Source organism: Anticarsia gemmatalis, chromosome 8 (assembly GCF_050436995.1).
Source record: "Anticarsia gemmatalis isolate Benzon Research Colony breed Stoneville strain chromosome 8, ilAntGemm2 primary, whole genome shotgun sequence".
In the NCBI taxonomy this organism is placed as follows: domain Eukaryota; kingdom Metazoa; phylum Arthropoda; class Insecta; order Lepidoptera; family Erebidae; genus Anticarsia; species Anticarsia gemmatalis.
Window position 1 is genome coordinate 2,887,606 of NC_134752.1, and position 24,849 is coordinate 2,912,454.

General features: G+C 36.2%; 1 protein-coding gene across 2 annotated transcripts in view; it reads right to left on the reverse strand.

Moving 5' to 3' along the window:
• Positions 1-606: 606 nt before the first annotated feature.
• Positions 607-24,849, reverse strand: part of wash (WASH complex subunit washout) — a 40,677-nt gene continuing 16,434 nt past the window's right edge. For both annotated transcript variants that reach the window (XM_076117109.1, XM_076117110.1), the window contains exons 5-6: positions 18,812-18,953; positions 607-6,274 (exon numbers count right to left, since the gene is read on the reverse strand). In XM_076117109.1, coding sequence (XP_075973224.1) covers positions 6,083-6,274; positions 18,812-18,953 — 334 coding nt within the window. In that variant the 3' untranslated portion in view covers positions 607-6,082. The remainder of the gene's footprint in view (positions 6,275-18,811; positions 18,954-24,849) is intronic.

Here is a 24,849-nt window from a genome sequence, read left to right on the forward strand (position 1 = left end):
TAAATAACGCACTAAGACATTTAACTATCTTTATTTTATTGTATATTATAATGTCGCATAATATTAAATCTGTAACAGTCTTTGTAAACGCACAAATATTAACATCACTTCCAAGAAACCCAAAAAAATGTTTTTTGTATACTTGCGTGAGTATTGTAATTTGATTATAGATTATGAATCATTTTGATTATTTAGTTATAAAAGGTTGTTACGAAACGTCAGAAGATAGGGCCCAGCGTTTCGAACTGCGCGGGCGCCGGGCTCATCGTGCGTCCTCCACACGCGCCGGTGTCGGCGGAGGCCAGCAATTTCCCAGAATCCTTATTTCCGATTCCGAAATACCCGGCGCGGTGATACCAGGAAATCTCGACGGCGTTATTCTGGGGCAATGCCGCATGCCGAGTAAAACTCGAAACACGTAGCTTTCTAGCGAGGAGCCCCTGCCCGCCGTTATAAATAATCAGAATGCGTAAAAAAGAGTCGGTGACCCTCAATTACACTCATCATTTTGTTGTATACTTACCGAGAAACATTTCTTTCTGTTTCGTGCGACTCGTTTTTCAGATGAAACGCGCCTTGGAGGGGTTTTCAAATGAAACGATTAGGTGGATTTAAAATTTTCTTTATAATTAATTAATGACATAGCATACATTGTAACATGTAAAATCCATTCATACAACAAACGTACGTATTAATGACAACGTGATACGATCCACTGAACAGTTGCTCTATATTTACAAATTATAACTACGAGATGGATTAGTGCTGGGCGCGGACACGAGACGGGACCGTTACTATAAATAACAAACACTTGTATTGTAAACATTCCTCGGAAATAAATTAATGACTTACTCATCGTTACTGATTAACAAATTACACTAATCCACCTTAAAAATAGTTGACTATTGTTTGTTGTACCTATATATTTAAAAAAATATTTGCATTGACTTAAAAAAATGCATGGAGTGTAAAAAAGTTATGTTATAGAATCAATCAGTCAAAACTTAAATAAAACTATGAAGGCAAGTATCACTAAGGTCCGCCGCACACTGACACTCGGCGCGGCCACTCATCAGTATCATAAGTATTAACACATCGGGCGACTGCCGCTCGTCTCAGTGTGCGCAGACGTTATAATTATACGCTAACAATTTTTTATACAATTAAAAACATATACATTAATCTATGTAACTATATACATAATTTCGTTAACAAATTCATTATAATATCAACATAGTTTTAATTCATTTTGCCGACAAGGTACACGATTACTCGGAATCCATTCAAACTTAATAACTATTCAGATTTCTTTTACTGTACAAGTTAATGGGTCTTATGATGCACTTTAATATAAAAATGTATACCCATCATTATCATATAATATATATTCTTAACTACAAAACAGTAAATCGTTGTTGTTCACCAGACAGGATCTCCGCTGTGCTTTCAGTCTTTTAAACTATATTGTTTTATTGACATTAAGTAGAGCGAAATTTAAGTGCATTAATAAACCCTAAAGCTTGCAAGAATATTATATAATTAGATTAAAATATTGGCGGATTCAAAACTTAACTCGTATTAATATTTAAGCTAAAACAATGGCATTACGTAAAGCACCCTCACACGGACAGCTGCGTTATATTTTTTATTATAATCTCTGACGTAACTGTGCAATTCTGCCTAAATTGCGACACTTTCCGTTTTCGATACAATGAGAATCGATACGTATCAAATACATACACGTGAAGCTACACTTTACATTAAAGATGTTCAACTAAGTACTATTTACGTTAAAGATCATTTCTAGCAGCAGTTCCAAGAGCTTGGCAATTTATCTAAATATTCAATGTGTATCGATTCTGTTCCGAAGTAGGAAAAGCAATTTCCGGCTCCAAACTTATCTATGTATTAAAACTATAGGAAATCGCACAGAACGATAGCTTTGAGGTCTGTCGTCCAAAGGCAAGAGCCGGCTCCTAAGCTACAGGCTACAAAGAGACCACGGCCCGACGGCGACGTGTACCTCAACTGTTTGACACGACAATATTGACAGACTCGAGCAGAACATGCACACTCGCACACTCTCAACCTGTGAATTCGAGCTAACTGTGAATTCAGGGACGTTTTACTTGTTTGCAAAACAAAGCATTCGCAATCCCAAATAAATGGAGGCTAGATATATTCGACGGTACCGAGCACCTAACCGTGCATAGTTTACATTCGTTACTATTTGTATGGAGCTCAACACGCGCACTCTGTTCACTTTAGACAATAGTTCGACAAATATATTTTTTATCATATTCCAACGGCTCAAGCGGAACATTAATTTCAACGGAACTCATAACCCGACAGAGAGCACTTTCAATGTAATAATAAGCTCTATTACTTCAACGTTACGGTTCAAAATGCAGTTAACATTATTACGTATTGATTATTCGAAGCATGCCTTCGTGTTAAACAAGGGATTATTGTATGAACGCGTTAATGGGTCGCTGATATATTCACTCGTATAAGGATATATGTGTTGTTAAACAACCGAAACTAATAAATACACGTTGTCCAACATTATTTACTCGATTCAAACATATTATAATACATATAATCACGCTATCTAACATGTTGTTAAACAATGTTTTCAATAAACTTAACAAGCCAAGCTATTATGTAAAATTTTATAAAATGTGTCGTTAAAAATCTGATTCTAAACTACATAATGCATTGTAAATATAAACATGTACAATTTAAATTGTTTTATTAATAATTTTACAGTGTGTTTAGGTTATTAAATGTCAATTAGGCCGCGTAATTTAGGCTGTAATGTTACCAGACGTATAAAATGATTAATGTAGCGCGCAATTTGTCGGACCAAACAGGTTTGTCCTTAATCCGTGTAACAAAATGTAGCCGACAGCTATTTCATGGGAATAACTGTGAGTGGCACGCGTCCGCGGCGCATACTGATCAACAAAACTAAATAAACGCGCTTCTGACGCGTTTTTACCTAATTTAAACAAATAACTCATGCTGATCACGTGTACTATGGACACCGGTGTACTCAGATCCACTACGACTCACTTAAACTACTAACAATATTTCAAACATCATTTTAGTAATATTTACGAAGCTAAGCGACGTTGGCTAAACATTTAGCATGTCCTTTTTTGTTCTTGCAACACAATGAATAACAATTCGTTAATAATTTATAGATACAAAGTTTTAATAAATCTTAGTACTCCCAGTAATAGATTTCCGGTAATTCACAATATTTTATTAGAAAATATTTTTAATTTCATTAATTTTCGATAAAAATTAAGGCTCTCGATTTATTTGCTAGACTACATTGAGTAATAATTGTCACTAACATTCAGTTCCTATATACATTTCATTTTATAATAACATTTTATTAAGAAACAGTTAATTTTCTTTTAAGTAGTAAGTGACGAATGAAGATTGAAAGTTTTTTTAATTAGATCGAAAAATAGTATATTTATGAACCAACTGTGTTCCGTGTGAACACAGTGGTCAGTGCAAACCAAAATGTATGTAAGTATGTGTAATGTGTATATATTTATGTGTAATGATAATATGTACATTTATAACGTACGTAGTTTCTTTTTACGTCCAAGTATTTACAAGCACACAACCTTGTTTAGTCTATCTTAACTTGTTCGACCACCGACAAACATAATCAGAATCATCTCTTACCTCCTACTCTTCTCTAGAAATTAAAACAAAATAGTTCGTTTATCGTTCATCATTGCCTATGAAATGTTTTTTTTTTAATCAATAACGATTACATTTATCAGTGGTGTGACGCTAACATTACCGTAAAGTTATTTCAAGAAACTAAGCTCACATCGCGCTAACATTTATTAAATTTAAGTTACGCATAAAATCTCAATGTTACAACAGCAAGAAAATTCTACGTATCGTGACGCGTCTGCATGAAAGCAACAGTTGGCAAACGCACACATTCATTACATACATACATATTTATATAAGGTATATCATTGATTATTTCATTGCCAAACGACCCGGCGCCGCGTAAAATACCGCTGACTACACGACCATATTTCTGAACAACATTTCCACTATTCATAACCAGTCTTGACCTTACACTTACTCGACACTATGCACTTTAGAATTTAGATAGTCCACCGACATATAAACAAATACGTTTCGTCTTATCTCATTATATATTTAGCACCTGTCGCTCGATAGGCACGATCATCACAAGCTCTTAACAACCTAGATACCATCCTATTCACTGCTCTCAGTCCGCTCGAAGCTCGGTGCATGATTATTCTACAAGTACTCTAACAAAACACATTGTATTATATCGCTCGCGTAAGCCTCACTCGTGCAATAACACCCTCGCTCAGATCTAGGATACAATGTAGTCCACATTCCTAATCTAATAGGCCTAATATAATTATTTGTCACGCGTGAATGTTCCTAGCGTTAGACGGTAGTAGAGAAGCGGGTCGAGGCGAGCGGTAGCTTTTTCTTAATTCTGGAAATGCTAATCAGCCGAACCAGTTGATAGTTTGCGGGGAACACTGTTAATGTGGCCGAGCAGCTTCCTAGAAACGAAAGCGAGATAGTCACTAGTGAGAAATACGATTATCGTAATAACCTCCCGGAACGAGAGGGCCCTTTTCCAATCTCTGTTTGTAAATAGAACTCGACTATTAAAAACTTCAAGGAATACTACCGTCCGGTAAAATGGCGCCGTTGCTGATGTACCGCTTAATTGCTCTGTTCCACACCGGCCATGTTTCACACCCCATAAATAGGTCATGTATTACTCATACTAGCATAGGTGTTATTGAATTGACTTTACATAGAGTAGAAGATAATACAATTTTACAATAAATATGATAAGTTGAAAACGTTACTCTTAGTTTACTAATAAATATAAACATGTTACGCCTACAACAACAGTGCTATATAGATATAATTAGTGAAGCAAGTCCTCTCTGTTACGTCTCTGATTGTATTTGTTGTGTACGTATGCGTCGATGACGTTTCACGTACGTCGCGTTTTTATCTCGTGACGTCATCCGACATTATCTTGATGTTCCGATAAGTCGAACATCTTCCGGTAAATGTTTAGTACAATAACCATTAGCGAATATTGTTTCTACGTATTTCAAGTGACGTCCTTTATGATGTTAAAGTTAATTCAGATAAAATTGTTTTTGTTATAATTATATATTATCGGAATTGTTTAAATAACAATAAAAATGAATAAATACAATTAAAACGTCAATTAGAGCCCTTTAAGGAAAATGTGCCAAAATGATAGTGATTGTAATAAGCAGATAATTAAAATCCCAGTTTATGATATCGTACGGTATACGTAGCGGGAATCCGGGGTAATAGCGATAAACTAAACACATAAACAGATATGAACGTCATGTAAATAATCGGATAGTTTTTGTCGTGTGTCCGCTCCGTAGAACAAAAACGTTTCATTAGGGACGAGACTTAGACCGTTCTAAGTATTCGGAAGCGGCGGAGATAAAGACACACATTAATATAGATTCAACATTATACGTACCTCGTTTCCGAGAAGGTATGAAGATTAGAGTTACATAAAAACCTAATACGGAATGGTCATAAATATACCTATTATACGAACAACAATCGATAACAAGTTTTCGGAGAAGGAATTATGCGTTTTTACTTAGAACGTACAGACGGTACCAGGAAAATTATCTCAAGTTATTAGCCGCGAGGTTAATTGAGACCCGGAGGGAAAATCACGTGTTTAAATATGTATCAGATAAATTATTATAATTATTCGTGTTGATTTCCTCGAGAGACTACACTTTTATATTGAAATTCGATATTAGAGTATAAACAATACATTTAGTTGAAACTAGACAATGGAAAGTTCATGATTCAGGAGTAGCTCCTGTTATTTAGTTACGTACACATTAGTCAGCTCCAAGAACAGTACTATGTGCAACTTTTGACGAACGAGCTGTAATTTTAGTACAAAATTTTCACTTGCATCCAGAAGTAAAATAATTGCAGTATGGTGAGGTGGTGAGGATACTCGCGACAGTTGTAGTTGTTAGTTGTCCCAGTCGTCGTCATCGCTGGAGGTCCTGGGCGGGGTGGAGGCATCAGGTTCGGGAATGATGCTGGCGAGGGTGTGAAGTACACTGCCGCCCGATCGTTCAGCGCCAGATATACCTCGCCGCCTCATGGACAGCTTCGCGTGAAGGTCGGCCATCAAGTCGCCCCCGCTCGGAGCTCCGCCACCCTACGGACCAAACACTGCATTATACTAATTGCTCTAAGTTATTAATCAACAGAAGGACGTAGGTATTTTGCCTCACACCGAGGTGTCGTCAACACACTCATGTTCATTTTCCGTGAACTGAATATATTATTTGTTATTACTTTCACGCCACACTAGCCTAGTTTTGCTTTTTTCGTTCAGCAGTCAATACTAGATTTAAATACAGTTGGCCAGAACCAGTATATTTAAAGCAACGGCTCTTCATCTTAATGAACTTAATCAAGGAAGTCTCAAATAAACGTAAAAATCTGCAAAATAGTCACCTTGTATTTGTGGAATTTACGCCATTTAAAGATAATGAAATGCAATTGTATATGTTAATAGAGTACATGAATAAATGTATAAGTAATTTGTACAATGAATGAAGTGACATTATATCAAGTGGTTTATTCATTCATTCAATTGTATTACTCACTGGCGGAAAACCAGGCAATAACTGTTAGCTCAGGATCTTGACTCGAGGGTCAGTTCTGATAAATTAACGACAAACTTAAGGACGATAACAAAAAGACCTTACAATACTTCAAAAGTTTATTCATACTAATATTTTAAATGCTTAAGTCTGCCGTACACTTTAAACATGAAGATAGTTGAAAAGCCGGGCTTAAATAGGTTTACTTTATATAAAATCTAACTCTAAGCTGTTAAAATGGGGGATGAAACTTCGTACAGAACTCGGATCAGCAAGTAAAAAAACATAGTTAGTAGTCTATTGAAATTGCGGTTACGATCATGACACAGAATGTAACCGAAGCAATGAAGGCTAAAACTATTAAGGAAATAATGATTTATACAGTGGGTGATGACAGTTCATCGAATCGTGTACAATTTGGCCAATTGTCAGAGCGTCTGTGGGCGAGTACGAGAGGTGGCAATAACCCCGGCGACGAACAACAATGATACGGAGAGACGGACCGTGTGTGTTCGACTGTACATAGAAACAGTACGAGAGGAATCTGCTATCCTATACTTCGGACAACTGTTTGAACGTAACAAGACATCGCAAGGATCGCTTCAAATTTCAGTTTTGTTTCAAATTTACAAACAAATGTGTATTGTGTTTTTTTGTTACAATAATGATGTCGAAATTATCGTTATGTACAAAAGCCTGGTTTTACAAAAGGCATTAATAGAACAATTAATAAAAAGCCTAAATGTCGAGATGGAAAGAGTAGCGAAAGCTTATAAAAGAAAATACATTTACAATGGAAATAAACATAAAATTGTTGGTGCCGTAAAGCTATTTTTAATCAGTGAATCATTGTCACTAACAAGGTGTGTAATATAGTTAAGAGCTCGCCATAAAATCTAACTACGTCAAACTACACTAGAAAGTAGAAATCGATACTTAAGTAATGTGCCTATATTCCTGTTACCAACATAATTACTTTTAACATACTTTGTAAACACACTATAATTATTTTCGCAAAAACATCTTGTTTACACGTAAATACTAATGAAGACGTTTTCAAAAAAACTATTTTAAAATTGACCAATTAGCATCATGTTTCCGATTACTGAAAACACCATGCTTGAGAAAATACCAAAATTAAATTTAATGATACATCTTCGTATTACCTAATTACTACAACATAACTGTTTTCGCAAGCGCCAGTAGTTAGTCGTAAAAATATAATTACTATATTCGTTATCGTAGCGATAAGTGAGAAGTCAACTGTTTCTGCTCACTGATTGACTTACGAAGAAACTCTATCTACACAATAAACATTCATTTTATCAATACATAATACCGAGTAGGGGTCAATGGCATGTCATTATCTATTACTGTATAGAAAATAACACTACAGTACTTAATTGTGCTGTCATTTTGAAAACTCATTAGTGATTAAAAATGCTTTATCCATGGATAAAGCCGTATGAGGTCGAAAGTCAAGCTTAATTAAAAACGATTACATTCGATTTTTCTTTGAATTGTAAACGAAATTATGTACCGGTTCGCTGAAACCGCGGCATATCGAATATCTCGAACAAAAACAGCCTTTCTCGAAATATACATACATACCTACAAGCAGAACATTATTTAGCACATACCACATTGTTTGCTTTTATACGGCGCCTTCTGAGAAATGAGATGGACAAAACAAGACCGATTTCGTAAAATCGCATAATTGAATAAATAATGTGATAACGAGGTCAGCATAGGCATCAAGTATATTTCCACGGTGTTCGGTTCTAGCTAGAATGTGTGGTATTTTCTAGTCGTTCAAAACTAAGTGCTTGTGAAGGAGTCGAGTTCACGAACGTCTCTGTGGCGAAGCTTTACTCGACGTGCCCTTTGAGCCATTCTATCCCACTCGTCTAACTTCTATATACCTGTATTTTATTTGGCATTGGATATTGATGAACTTTCATGAAAGGCTTATTTTAATACTCATAGGGTGGATAATTTATGAATCGACCACACCCAAGCGAAATCGACACCAGCGGGTAGCGTACGTCGCCTGTAATATTCCACCGTACACAAGCTATACTAACGCTCAAATAAGTTCAAAAGCACACCACAAGAAAGTGGTTGGAAGTATGGCAGTGGCCCATCTGCCCCATTACGCCTGCCGGAGTCTGCGACTGACAGATATATTATGACCTTATCTCACTCATTACCTTTACTGAAACGAGTTCGTGGAAGCCATCTCCTTTCTTGTATCATTGTCAACCTTGCGCGGATATTTTACGAGGAAAAAATTCATGAGTCGGAATGTTCTGAATAAATTCTACTGGCATTGCTGGTACTGTTGGCAACACAGTTATCTTCGCATCCTGTACCTTACAATGTATGGAACAATTTTGTGTGTGTCGTGGTACCAGCGCGAGCGCTATTAGCTTTGATAATGACGTCTTGCATTATGCAACACGAATTAGTGGCGCAGCGCTTAATATAACCTGCCATTAATTAGTGCTTCAGTTATTGCCTACTGCTGCAGCATTGTGCAAACGTTGCCCGGGTGATATCAAAGGTTTCCGATTAAATCAAATTAACAATACCGCGCAATATTTCATCGAAACACAAATCTCAAGCGTATACGTGACAAGGGTATCGACAAACAAACCGAATTCACGCAAGATATCTATTATTACACATAATAGGACAAACAAACCGAACAATGAGAGATGGAAATTATCGGAAATGAGTAGGAATTGCAGGAATTCCACGCAAACGTGAGTGTTTGTATTGAGCACGACGGGGTGCCGCGTCCAACCGCGTTCTATACATTCGGCCCAATTCTAAGCCGCGCCGGTACAAGGAGTGCCCGCCTATTGTCGCCGCGACTCGACCTGACCATCATCAAAACCTGTATACAGGCTTACAATAGTTACAATTGAGTTTACGATTCAATATTTTATTTTATTCGTTCGAATACACGCTCTTTTTTAACCGTTAACTAAATACTGTTCTGACAGAAACATATTTGAAACTGCCTGTACACTAATAAAAAATGCTATTTTATTGAAAATAAAGAACGAACCGCACAATTTCAGGGTGGCAAATTCTCGCCGAGCTCGTGGAATAGGTGGGCATTAATATTGAAATACATTACTCAAGTCATTCAACGCCTACTCTAACCGCAACGTAACATTCGTCGAAATCGCATTATTTTTGTGCCTAAATTGGGAAAGGGAGAATAAAAGTGATTCCGAAATCGGTAAGGAATCAATAATAAATTAAAGATTTCTGTGGAACTTGTCTCGTAAGAAGCCCACGTTTAAACCGGCGCCGGCGGTATAAGGAAGATAAAATATAAAGGACATTTGTATCCTGTCATGGTGGCAGGCCCAGCTCTGCTCGGAGCGTGGCAAATCAAACATCTGAATTGTGCGGAGCCGTGTAATTGGACGGCCGCGCCAGGAATGTCGTCCTGTCCACTGACGGTTTACGACAACACAAAGCTGACAACATTTCACGTGCAACAATGACATTTCGTACAATTATGTTGTTCCAATTATTGGAACTAGGGAAAGGAGCCTGAATAATTTTAAAAGAAATAACGTTTATAATATTTCTTATAGGTAGGAAACTTTGAAACTACATTTAAAGATTAGATAAAGACGCATCTGATATGTTATGCAACAGATGCATCTGAGATGAGATAATAGTTAATATAAATTTCTCCCGGCATTGACCTCATGATCGTTGGCGCTCATAGATCGTACTTGTTCTCTAGTCATCTTAAAATAAACAGGAACATCTGTCACGCCTCGAGGAGCCAACTGGCGAACGATAAACTTATCAATACAATCTATTTTGCATAAGGAAAACTGATTTTAATGAAGGGTCCATTACGGGGAATCGATCCACATGCACATCGAGTCAATACATTCCCATGTGATGTCGATACACGTTTGTATATTTAAACGAATTCTTCATTTCAGCTTAGACAGCGGTACTTTAATCAATACTTCGGCTAATCTGTAATGATTTCTCGCAACTAACACTTCTCTTGGCTCTCAAGCGCGTCGCACACAGAAAGAAAATACTCCCCAACGATACACCCCGTAAACGAAATAGCAAAAACTAATTCTTAGAAATTAGCAATTCTTCTGAGAACATGTATATATGCAACGAGCATGTAAGCGTTACTATGTTTCGCAAAAGAAAAAGGCTTGATTAAAAGAGTCATTCGGGCGTACGATGCAGCTTAAGGCTAAATGTCAAATTGTGATGACACACACCCTCGGAATCATTGAAGCCCAACGAAACTTGCGGACAGCTGCCTTATTTATCTATTGGTTTGCAACATAATATATACTAGAAAACCTAGACAGGCCACACACGATGAAAACTTAAAAAAAAAAGAAAGAATAAGCTGTGAACTTTTCTATACATGAATCAATATCTTATACAGTGTTAGGAAATACGACGTATTGATTGTAGAGGTGACCAGCTCGACGCCCGCTATAGCATCAAACATTCATTGATGATTCGTCGACGTACACATGCATCGTATACATACTACACACTACTAAAGGCCATTGAAAACCCACGCTTAAAATAATGCTCAACTCATGCATATTTTGGGAGCGGTCGATATTCAAAGACATGACATTTTTTATATAAAAAAATTGGGGAATCCCTGCGTGGAAATTTAACTGTCGAACAATCTATGTTGATAAATATTATCCATACAGGATAACAATATTTTTACGATGTATATTTCTTCGTATTGGTATTTTTATAAAGTAAGACATACCTAATTGGTTCTTAAAATTCGCAGTTTACCTTAACAAAATTGACACCTACTCCATACTACTTTGAACAAATTCGTCAGGTCCTGCTCAACTTATGACGAAATAATTGAACACACCTAATCTTTGCAATGGTTCACGATGTTACACAAGACATACTAATATTTTGAACTCATGATCGTAAGCTGACCCACATACAGTTTTTGGAATTTTATACTTTGAAGTAACACTTTCGCTAGTACGCTAGTGAAATACTAGTTCCATAATCCATATTGTTTTTACAAGGTTAAAAGTTTCACTACCTTGTATTATTGTTTCGTAGCTTGAATGTTTAGTTAATGTTCAAATCGAGAATATGTTTTCACAAAAATCAACTTCACAATACAGTTTTCTAAAAAAAACTAACTATTGAACATAATTATGTCCAAAATATAAGTTGCGTAATTTAGTATTCGTTTTGTAACACTTAAAAGACAGATTTGTTGACAGCGTCGATTTGAATAAACGATGGGCTCACGTGGTGGGATGCATACATACATGCGTTTACCGTGAAGCAGTGTGCTTTAACTGGAAACGTACAACAAAGTCGCATCATGAGAAACGCGGGTTCCGTTAAACTGTTAAATGATCGGTGCGATGCTAGGAGCCAACACACCCAACACACCCAACACTCGCACTACCCACACGTCGCGTTTGCAACCGCTTCAATTACGTATTCCAGAAGGCAAGAAGCCATCACAGTTCCATGAAAAAATAAACTTGTGAAATTATTACCATTACTATGTAATTAAACGAATACATTTGCAAGAGAAACAAACGAGTTTTGTTGCGGAATGGTTGTGACATAGAATAGTTCTCGGCTTACAATTTACGACTATTATAGTAGTGAAGCAAATTAGCGAGTTCAGAAAAACGTTTGTGATAATGGTCGGCGGCTCATCAAGTTGTCACTAACATGGTACTTATGTACAATAGTAATCTGTAAGAAACGTGATAAATAACAACTATTCACACGCACTCGTGGGCTTGTAATAGCAGTATACTTAACTTCCTACAAAAATAAATAGCAACGATTTTTGTCAGGAACAACTTAAAATAGAAATATACACGGCATCATAGTTAATTATTGCATAATCAGGCACAAATAGAATGCAGTTCTCAAAGAAGCAATTAGGAGAGGAGCAATTAGGAGGTGTGTCGGGAGACAAAGCATCCCAGATATCTACTAATTGACAGCATGAGATCTGTTACGACGTATGACTCGGTAATTATTGTGCGAACGTGCGCTAATAAACGTATAGGATAAAAAGTTTAGTACTTCGTAACAAATGGGACATGGAAAACCTCATCGGTTCATTGTTACCTAGGAGTGTTTGTTATGTCGTACAAACCTCAATAGAAATCCAAAAGGAAAGTTTGTGGCTATTCAAGCGCTATTGGGCTAAAACCACAATAAAAATAGTACCATATTATAATTTAATACGTAGAGTATCCTTTCATAATGTATCGTTCCTTGCCATGGAAATTCCCACTTGAATGCCTTTCAACGAATTATACTGAATGTAAAAAGTGTTGTATGAATAAGTGTCATGACTCAAATCAGTAGTGTTTTGTCATTCGGGTTTCAATTTTGCAGTCCTCGATCTGCCGATGTCATCAAATTTCAATTCTACAGTTACTGTTGATTGCTTTGTCATTGTACTCTTTGAGTGCGTCTATAGGGCAAAGAGTATCTGTTTTGAGTGATTGTTATTATCATAAACATATTGCTTTTTTTTTTCAATATTTTGTCTCATAAGTATTGGTTGGGTAGGCAGTAGAAATGTCCATTATTGTTGAAATAAATGGTTTCCAAGAATATCTGACCATTTTGATCTGAATATCTATGAGTTAGAACTATAGATAAGATGTCAGCCCACGCTGCACTACTGTCTGGTGTCTCGAGGCGACAATAACTGCATTTATAACGCCCCGCCTCTTGCGCAACACACCCGCCTTTAAAATAACAATGCACACTTTATCTTCATTCCACAAAGTGCCTTTATATTCATATCTTCTTGTTTTTCTCTATCAAAACTGTCTATTAGTTGTAGTACTTTAGGAATATAAATGATCTAGCATTTCCACTCTACCAAGCTAGGAATAACTGAATTTAAATCTACAGCATTATAAGTTAGCCTTGCGAATTTTAAAGTAGTTTCCGACAAAATGTTTACTTATCCAGTCAAACGGTTAGCCCCCGAGGCATAGCTGCGCGGGGCTGCGCTGCAGACGCGAAAGGTAAACTTCGTACTCATGTTTAATTTGCCTTTACACGTGGTTCGTTTTATGCAACTCACCGGTTTAGAATATTAGATCCTATCTAGAGAGGTCAAGCGGACGCCGTTTGATCACGATAACTAACTTCACCGCTTTAACGTTCACATGTTTTAACTGAAATCACGAGTTTTGTACACTTAAACAAACGTGGAGCGAAATCGTGAAAATCCAAATACATGTTGCTATCATAAATCGTGAATGTTTACATCTGTCTGTACTCTAAAAAAAACGAGTTCATTCACAAAACTATATCTATGTTACGTGTCGACGTATGTTGGCATTTTAAACTGCACGGTTTCCTGAAGAAATCGATTCGAAACCCCGAAGAATCAAGGTTCCGGAACAAGAATGCGCATAAATATGCTAACGTCATTATAGAAAAACTATAGTAAACAATGTACTGACCACGTGGAGTACACACAATGGGTGCTGATACCATTATCGTAACGTTATCATGCACTATAATGGGCTTTCTTAGAAGCGAAATAGCCCCACTCACAATTATCGCCGCTTCTGTGAAACGTCACTCTGTGCTCGTAATTATGTGGCCGTGCGCCTACCAACGTTTCGTTGTTTTACTTACAAAAAGTGAAACGATTATAGATAGCTTAGATAAGAAAACAGTCCAGTAACTGGAAGTGTGTTAGTAGGCACATTATTATTAATAATTATAATAGAACGTGTACTTAGATAAGCACTTGATTGTAGCTAAAACGTACTATTTGGTAATATTGAGTTAATATTAGTTATTAAGGTTAAACCTATTTTGCTAATTATATTATGGCATGTCGAAGTTTTCCACTAATAACGTTATAATCTTCGGCCATTTGTTTAACCATGGCCACTGTAAAGGATTTAAAATAGACTAGTAAAAAGCAAGGTGACAATTTTAGAATCCTACATTAAACAAAACGTTATGTAGAAACTCAAGCCACTACAGAAAGCCTTTAAAAGTTTCTGGGATATTACACAATGTTTATAGTGAAAGTTAATTTATGTTTTACTATCTAATCGTAGATCGATACGAGTTTTTGTCAGATCTTATAGATAATTTATAGGCCTACAATAACTTGTTAATACTTAGTATAACGCGCAGAAAGAATGCATGAGAGAGATTATGCCGCCTAAATCCTCTCTAGCCACACATGCCTAGTAGTGAGACAGCAATGGGTTAAAATTTATCTGACCAATTTCATAGTATATGTATAATTGTCAGATAACCTATCTACTAGATAAAGTGACAGTAATTATAGAAAATCAACGGTCAAAAATAATAAGCTAAATATAATATCACGTATTTTATCTCTATGCCAAAAGCAGAGACTAAAGATCGCCACTTGGTACGATCCTTCAAACTATCCTTGCCTCATTCACATCCATATATCTTGTCATATAAGCTATCTAATAGATATCCAGAAATCCGGGTCTTATACATCTGAACTAATTAATATTTAGTAGAAATATGATAAATGTATACAGGAACGTGATGTACTGCGTTGAACCGACACGAGTATGATCATTGACCTCACAGGTCAAGTTCACTATCATTCACAACATGACATGTTTACTCCTATACCGTATGTACTTACTAGATCCATGATATTGTAACCTAGCTATATTTTATCCTGCTACTATTATTAATACGAAAGTTTGTTCAATGCGTGTAATGTTTGTTAATCTTTCGCGAAAAAACTACTGGAAGGATTTTAATGAAATTTGGTAGACTGATAGCTTATAGCCTGGATAAACACATAATGATACTTTTTACCCCGGGAAATATTTTCACGCGGGCGAAGTCGTAGACGAAAGCTTGTATTATAAATGCGAAACTGTTGATCGATGTTTGTTACTCAGTTATGCTGATACTGAACTGATTTTAGTAACATTTGGTACGTAGATAGTTTATAACCTGGATAAAAACATAGGATACTTTCTACTCTGGGAATTTCTATCGTGCGGACAAAATTACGACCAGAAGTATAAAATACAATAGGCCAATCGGAAACTATTCGTCCTTACTTACTGCTTTAGCAGCTGACATTGTATTTATTTATTACCTATGTTTTACAAACTGGACATAATTAACGGGTTTTTAGACGATTATTAAATCATAAACATAATGAATAAACATCTAGAAGTTTTCAATGACATCTCGGTAGACAAAGGTCGTACACTGGTCTAACGTCTCAAACGATTACAAAAACACACCTAGCACTAATCTTCTTTAATTAGATTATTCCTAGAAACCGTAGCATTAATTCGATGGCAAAAATAACTTTCAATGTTCGAGTACTGGCAAACGGTACGCGTTTGAATAAATCATGTTGCTGTATAAATAGAAAACATTTCTTTGTTTGCGCTATATGCGTCATAGACTCAAGTGAAATGTTTTATATCAGAGTATTAAGTGTGTTAATACTATTGAAACTGTACAACTTAATTTATCTATTCAAACTGTCCTTTTTATATGAGCTTAAACGCTATTGAATAGATAAACTACCGCTAAATTATGTACGTCAGGTACCGGGGGTTGGCAGTGTTTAACTTTACCAATACAATATACAGTTTATTAATTATTTATTTAAAATTAACTACTGCCCACACCTCTGAGTGCTCCGATCAAAAGTTATTACCTATGTACTTAAAAAGGAAAATCTATATCGCCTTGCTAAATTTTATAAAAAAAAATATCCGTTTGAACGTGTAAGAAGAAGAAACATTCACGTTTTCATATTCTATATCATAAGAATGAATTCCTATAGGCTTTAAAAACTTGAATCGGAACTTAAATCGCTAAGTATTTTAAGTTTTCGTGTCGACTGTACGCCATCGGGTCGAGTCGTAAAATTTTAATTGATCATCAATGGCGCTGACATTAGTATTTCTACGAAACTCGAGATTTACAGAGTAATACTTTTAGTATTTTTACAACAAGTGTTTATTTTTATAATTTTCTGTCAGACAACTAGTTCCGCGAATTGGCGAAAGAATGTGGAAATACCTATCGAATAGAACGAGTTAAATGGCCACATCTAATTTCAGCGAGTTTTCCTTTGTTATATTTTGACACCAATTGTCACCGTTACCTAATTCTTAAACGATATTTTTAACTTGAATCAATTTTATTTGAGTTTTATATTCGGATTGGCCAGACTCTGTCCGGTTATAGTACAATTTTATTCCGTTGATTATATTCCCGTGTAAATTTCGATCCCATAAAAAACTTTTCACGACAGTTACAATTATACAAAAAGAAAAGAAATTATCCAATTTAGTTTAGTTGTTCAAAAGTTATTCATACATTTTGGTGATTCATTTTTATTTATATAGATACCTAGATGACTAAATTAATACCTTTTTACGAGACGCGACTGCATGCAAAATTCTGTACTTATTCAAATTAACTTTGTTAATTAATTAATTAGTGTAATTAGTAGGGCGTTTTCCACATGGCTATTTAATAAACAAGTAAATAATCTGACGTAATACTAGAGATATTTATCAAAGTAGTTGTTTGTAATATTTCATCGTTTATCGATCGCAGGCCTATATTTAACTTGCCCTGCATTGAACTTAACGACACCGCTCGATAAACTGTGGATTCAATTAATTTTCAACCATCTCTTGTGGAATTTATTAGATAACGGTAAAATTAAAAAATACTCAAAACTGTCTTTCTGCTAGGCACGGTTTACCTACCAGAATGAGGGAGGAGGGAGACCTAAGATCACCAAGCCGACCACGCGCAATTTGGAAAAGGGAGGAAGCGGGACCTGTCGTGCTCTCCCGCCGGCTAGACGTTCCGGCTTTTAAATTTGGGCATACCAACTAAAAACCTGACGGTGTTCCTTCAACGTCACCATAAAGTGGCCAGGACGCGGTACCTCCAATTTGATAATCCGCGTCCCACACCTTGAAGAACCGTTTAAGAACTTTTAGGAGACCAAGGAGCAAGAAATAATCATTTCTAATACACACAACTCTGAAAAGCCATTAGTGTGTTGCCTTAGGTTCTAGACGAATACCGCAAACGACCAAAATAATAGGAGCTTGAAAGCAATTGAATAACGCCGTAACAGCCAGTTGCGATACATTAAAGCATTAGATCGTACAGGATCTCCTAATGGTCGGTTCCCAGAACAGTTGATTACGTTCTGTCGGCCGGTGTCGTTGCCAAAAACTAGGCGCCATGCCACGCACGCACGTCATCACGTCACTACTTCGAATTAGTTGGAGACGAAGAGCAAATGTAGGATATTTTAGCAAGTATACCCTGCATAGTTGGTCAATAGGTTTGGTCAAGAAGTCGCTGTAGATTTCAATTTTTCGGAACCCTATTCTGAAGTAAGTATGTACACGCATTTTGTCACAATGTAAGCGGTTGTTTCTTATTGATTTTTTGTGGTGTAATTAATTTAAATTGCTTTAGTTCAGGTTCTTATGAAAATAAGTAAAAGGATCCTGTTCAAGTGACTGTACAGTTGATGTAAGACATTAGGCTACTATAGTGTTACCACTCATAAGGGTGGGTTTGATAGCAAACAAAACATGAAGAGACGTTACTTTAAATACAAAGTCCTATATCAGAACGTAAATAAGTGCCATAAAAATATATTTCTTCCTAACACTGATTTAGAACATTGATACCAGATACAAAACAAGCTAGCCGACGTATAGTTGGCATGCGTCTCCGTTGATTCTTAACGGTTTTATTAATTTGGCCCAAATGTATTTCTAGTCTAGGTAGAAATAAACATAGAACTACGTCAGTGTAGTATCCATATGTTTAGACGACAGCGCAGACAAAAACTTACATCATGAGACATTTTTTGAGGAAAATGCTCTTCTTGGCAGTAGCTGCTATATTCGAGTCATGGCTTGCTTATGCGCAGTGCTTATATATGTGTTGTTTATACCTATGAACGGTGGTTAAGGCGTAAGGCGTGCGGCAACAAAGTAAAGCTCAATTAATCTCACCTTGTGTGGTGTGGACTCGGAAGTGGATCGGAGCTTGGCGCGGCCGGCGCCGCCCGCGTTTCTTATGGCCTCCATGAGGTTGGCGCGCGCGTCACCCGGTACAGGCGCGGCCGCTGGCGGCGCACCACTCTTTCTCTCCTCTCTAATTGACAAAACAAACATTTAATTAGCTTTCTTCCCAAACGAAAAATATACAAGAAAAAATAGACTATGAAGCTACAAGGAAAGTACAAAGATAAACAATCTCATAAGTGTGAGGCAAGGAATTCCAGAAATCAGATTACTAACAACTTCCAGTAGGTACTAGGTAACTCCGCGAAAATAAAACCTAGTAGACATAGAACTCATGTTAGTTACACATGGAAACGTCTGATCATAGCAATTACGAGTTATGACAGGCGTGTTCACTGCGCAAAAAACCACCGATTCGTATAAATCATTAAATTAAATAACGATTAATTTGTTTACTGCATCCTTTACCATGATTCTCGGTAAAGGATATTATACTCATTATAGCTTCACGATAGAATCACGGTATCATTAAGTAAAGTTCACATCTGCGGGCATGAGCCGTGACTTACAAAACCGCTGCTCGATTCATCAAAATATTGAGTAGAAACTAAGGGTAGTATAATGAAGTGATGACTTTCAAAATTTGCTTGTCTGTGTGGTAAAAACCCTTACTTAGTAATCATGTTTTATCTTCATAGAACGTGCTAATGATAAATTATTGTATTTTCTTGTTATTTTAGGAAAGTCTACACCTAGGTAGTTAAAACTGAACTAACTTAAGTGAAATTAACAGCGGATGCGAAGTGTGAACACGCCATTACCAACAACGTTTTATTAGGCAGTAAACTAGTCTTCGGGCCGTAACTTAACCCATCCTTAAAGCGTAAATAATAAAATACACCCATTTAACATGTCTGCTACATACTGCTTGCTGGTAAAAAGAAAATAGTAATATGTAAAAACGACTAGAGTAAAACAGATAAATATGACAGGCGAGACAATAAATTACGAGAAAATACATATCGCACTTATAATACAATAGTGTTGTTTTAAAATACATCGCCACAACTAGACGTAACACTAAAACCATGCCGTATTTTTTTACATTAGCCACAAAATAAATCTTTTATTTCATTTCTGAAACACAAAGAGCATTTGTTTTTTTTTTTTGTACCAAAAATAGGGAGTAATAAACAAGATATTCGTCGATTCTGGAAAAAATGTATTTTGAGTTACAGCACTATTGTATTATTAATGCGATATATTGATTTATTTTTTTAATAATACAAATTGGTAGTTTAAAAAAATATCGAGAGGAAAAAATAATAAAAACGAATGTTAATTAACTTTGTATTTTTATGTCTTTACATGTTTTTATTTACGTAAATTGAATCCATATAGTAAAGTAGGCTTACGAGTGCTGCATCAAATTAATTGTGACCTTTGTAGGGGCGGCATATCGATCCAAATAGTGTACAGTCTAGACTCCAGGCATTATTGTTTTGAGCCTAGCGGGCGTTGAGTCATCTGATATTTTGAACTATAATGACATTCTAACTAATTTTCGAAACATTTTATATTAATACTAGCTGACCGACCCCGCAAACTTCGTATCGCCTAACAGCCGATTTTGAATAAATAATTCATAAATCTTTTTACTTTTTGTTTTTTCTTTTCTCTCTCTCCCGTACTTCAAGGAATATTATAAAAAGGAATAAGTGAAATCGGTCCAGCCGTTCACGCGTGATGGCGTGACCAAGGGAATAGGGATTAATTTTTATATATACTTAGATTGGCTATAAAAATACGAACTTCTATTCATATAACTACTTACACATATAGTTTGTATAGTCCACGTGAACGGAGGGCAAGAGTTACTAGTATTACATGATGATTGCAAAATTGGGGAATCTCAAGGGTCTATAAAGTAATTAGTAGCTGCATTGCACCAGAATCTAGAAGGATTTAAGGAATCGAACTTGCCTCGAAATGACGTCACCAAGTTTTGGTGAACTAGTGAACATTCTGTGAATCATTGCCACGAAAGAAGAAATTGCATGAACTTAGAACCGTGACTTCTTAGAATAAAGTAATCAAAGCAATTAGCTCAACGTTCAACAAATAAAGCGTATGTAAAGTGACGTATTTTAGTACTTTGGTCAATGAAAACATAACTGCTACTCACAGAGTTCCTAGAAAATATCAGGCCATTGATAACAAAAATTATCATAGTAATTTTAGTAGTCGTGGAAATAACCGACACCACAAATTATCTTGTTATACGTAAGATAGTGTTGACCACAATGGTTGCATAATCAGTTGAAAACTGTACATCCTTTCATTTTACATGTTCCTTGAATAAAACAATTCATAAGCAAAGAAGAAACTACTAAAATCCATGTTATTAATAACGTATCTAAGTATTTTCAATAAAATAAATGAGAACTGATAATCATCAGTTGTTGACTGTACACAGTGGTTGTAAAAAGTCGAGCGCCATTCACCACCCTGCTGGACGCCAGTTTTTGTGCGGCCCCACGAACTCACCACATTGAACAACAACCAATCGTAGTTCACTGTTTACGACTGCCTATAGATAAACTCTGATACCATCACGATTGATTCACTTGATAATCTAACGAGGCTCTTGACCCCCCCACAACTTGTTTATCAAACTTCACTGCCGCATGCTCCACAAATTATCCAAGTCGAATAAGCCACTTTCATCTCACTTATCCGCCTAACATCACTAGCTCACCAAACATGGTCATTGTAATATGTTTTCAGAACAGGATTTCTATGTATGCTCCACCGTCTAGTCAGCGCACACACTTGACAACTGGACTCTATATTATTAGAAAGAAAAAATGTTTACTCCAGTCGATCCGCATTCTTAGTCATTGAGGATTATGTTCTGTATTGATTAAACATGTCGGCTAAAAACCATAACCCATACATAGTGTTAATTAAAAAATGCAAAGCATCCAAGTCCCATTTAAAGTAATAAAACGATGGTAGTTAAGTTCTTTACTAACTACTTTCAGGTTCTGTGTTGAATCATTAACACGTGGAACCGCACAAAAACTGTAGTCGTCATAAAAATGAAGCAGTCCATACATAATTATCACACCCAGTACAATACGCTCCAAGCTAACGAGCTGTAATGTAATCCTGCGTTACTAATATACGCACAAGCCGCCCGTAATACCGCTACAAAAACACTACGAGCCTAGACCCCACTCTCCCCACCCCCCACGCTCTATGTCAACAATATTTATTACTACCTTTTAAAGCTCAAGAAAATATGATTCCAGGTTTGGCGTAATTGCTGTACCATTCCGAGGCAATAACATGACATCGCTACATCGGAATGGGAACGTTAAAAAGCTTCACACTATCCTCCTATCAGAGCATCTGTAGCTAGCTACATATATTTTCTTCATATTTATGCGGTAATATTAATTATTGTAAGTGTGCAGGCGATTGTAACTTCTACCGTGCAGTGGTAGAATGTAAGATAGAGCGGCGGTGATAAGTTAAACGCAAAGTGCACCCGCCTGCTCGACTACGAAAACGAGACATTCCAGTCTGCCATCGTACCGAGTTTCTGACAATCTCTTGATGAGATCTAACTCGCAAAAAACATAATCTTATTACGCGAATCCATAATTTTTCCTTTGAAAAATGTTAAATAGACTATGAACAAAAAATATTTAAATATAGGTAAGCATTACCAACCTTGTCACGGTTTTAATAAATACATTTTTTACTTGATCCATTGGGAAACATCAGCAGTATTAAATTATAAATAGATACAGTTCCTAATATTGTTATGAATGTTAAAAGCGTAAAGTCGTAGGTACGTTAACTGTTAATTTATTTTCCTTAACGTTAGCAATATCGATCACAGGAAAGCACAAAGTCCTAAGTCGTATAATTATTTTCCGACACATTTTTAGAACATTCGGTATGTGCCGCAATACATTTGAGAACAGATTTTCAGCAATAGATTCGCGGTACATACAGTATCATGGAATTGATGTTCGTGCACGTGATATGGCACAATATTAACATACATCATTGAATATACCCGCATATTACGGTCAGAAGGTCCTTGGGTAACGAGTACAACTCGAAATCGTCTGCTTTTGTAAACCAAATGGAAGTTTCAACAAAGACAGAGTACCGAAATGTGTGACTAAAACTTGGAACTAATGATTCATAACGTAATGAGGAAATAGTGTCCACTATTTGATTGACAGTAGTTATTAAACAAGCTGTAATTTAATTCAAATTAAACTGACATGGTCTATTGCTGATATACGTTCCCGTAACATTTTCCGCAAATTGAAATTACTAGTAATCTCGCAAATGTGAAACATTGTATATGATTGGCGCCTGTCTAAATCAAATCGGTGTTGCATTTTGATCTAATAGCTCGGCTATTGCGGCCTATTTTAGTGCAAGGCTCCTAGTGAATGGACTAGCACATTATCGAATAACGTCGTTTATTTACCTTAAAACTTAATGGATAAATCAGTGGAATCGCATTCTCATTAAAGAACAGGTTTAATTAAACGCTTACGTAAGGCATGCTCGAGATTACACGCATTGTTCTATTCTAATGAGAGGTAATCGCAGCACGCAACGTCATATCAATGAATCCTAGTAAGTGAATAACACGCGTACCTACAAACTATATTAATATAATAGTATTACGTACAACTGCGAAACGTCACTACACAATTCGTGTAAATCGGGAATGACCAACCGCAGCGGTATGTTAAAGGAAATCTTTAAAAACCAGAACAACACAGACTAGTGTTGTTGCGTCAGATGTTGGAAACTCAGCTCTAATTCAAAGTAAGGTCAAGTTATATTATGTACATATAATTGCATAACGGAGTTTGCACATGGACAACCTACATCGAGCCCACGTGTTCCGACGAATCGGAGAGAATCCCTGCGCCGAAGCCGCGCCGGGTCACGACATTGAACACTCAATGTCAATGCAACGTGAGTTTATAGAGATAATGTTAAGAGGAAAATCCAAAACTTACACGCAAGAGGGTAATAACCTGAAGTAGCGATTAAAAAAGTATCAAAGAATTATAGATCGTCAGATGTTTGTTTGAAGTGTTCAGGGAATCCCTTCTGTAACCAGTATCACTACTTTGTATGAACTTGTAAGCATCGAGTTAAGTCGCACAGTTTGGCAATCTTCCAAAACATGTTAATTTCACGTTCTGATGGTAATGGATTCTTAGTTTTCTGTTTTCTATGAATAACAAAGTCTAAACCTGTTTATAATTCTGTGTAGCCGGACATAAAGTGAACGCATCAAGTTTGTGTTCAATTAATTCATAATGGTGCTATAAGATCGTTTATATTTAATACAATATACACGTGTTGTAGTACAATGTGCACAATGCTCTAACAATATGTCATTTGCATGACAGAGTTAATTCAATTCGTGCGTGAGCTCATTGAATCACCGACACTACTCATTTGGATATGTTACTACTGCAAAATAGGTTACTCAAACAGGATTTGTTTTAAAACGGGACAATTGGGTACCTATTAGATCTGACAACTGAGGGATTTGTGTATTTGTAGGCAGCAATTCAATAATAAACCATTTTTTACGACTGAAATCGCTGAAGCTAGGTTCTAAATAAAATAAAACTCATAATATAATCAATGTAGAACATAACATGTATGTAGAGTAAGGTGATATCTTTGTAGCACATGGTAACGTCGTTAGTTATAATGCAAGGGACGATCGCTTATCAATCATTTGTCATCGGTAAGTACTCTGTGTTAATCGGCAGACGCCTAGACGGTGAAATATTTAGACACGACATGAGTCCCGTACGTAATGCACACTTCTAAGTAACTATACATATTTAAAAACATAAATATACCCTTATATATGTACCCACAATATTACTCCTACGGGAAAATTGTATTCGTTAAAGATGACGACTTTTCATATTAAAACGAGGCAATTTAATAACGAACAACCT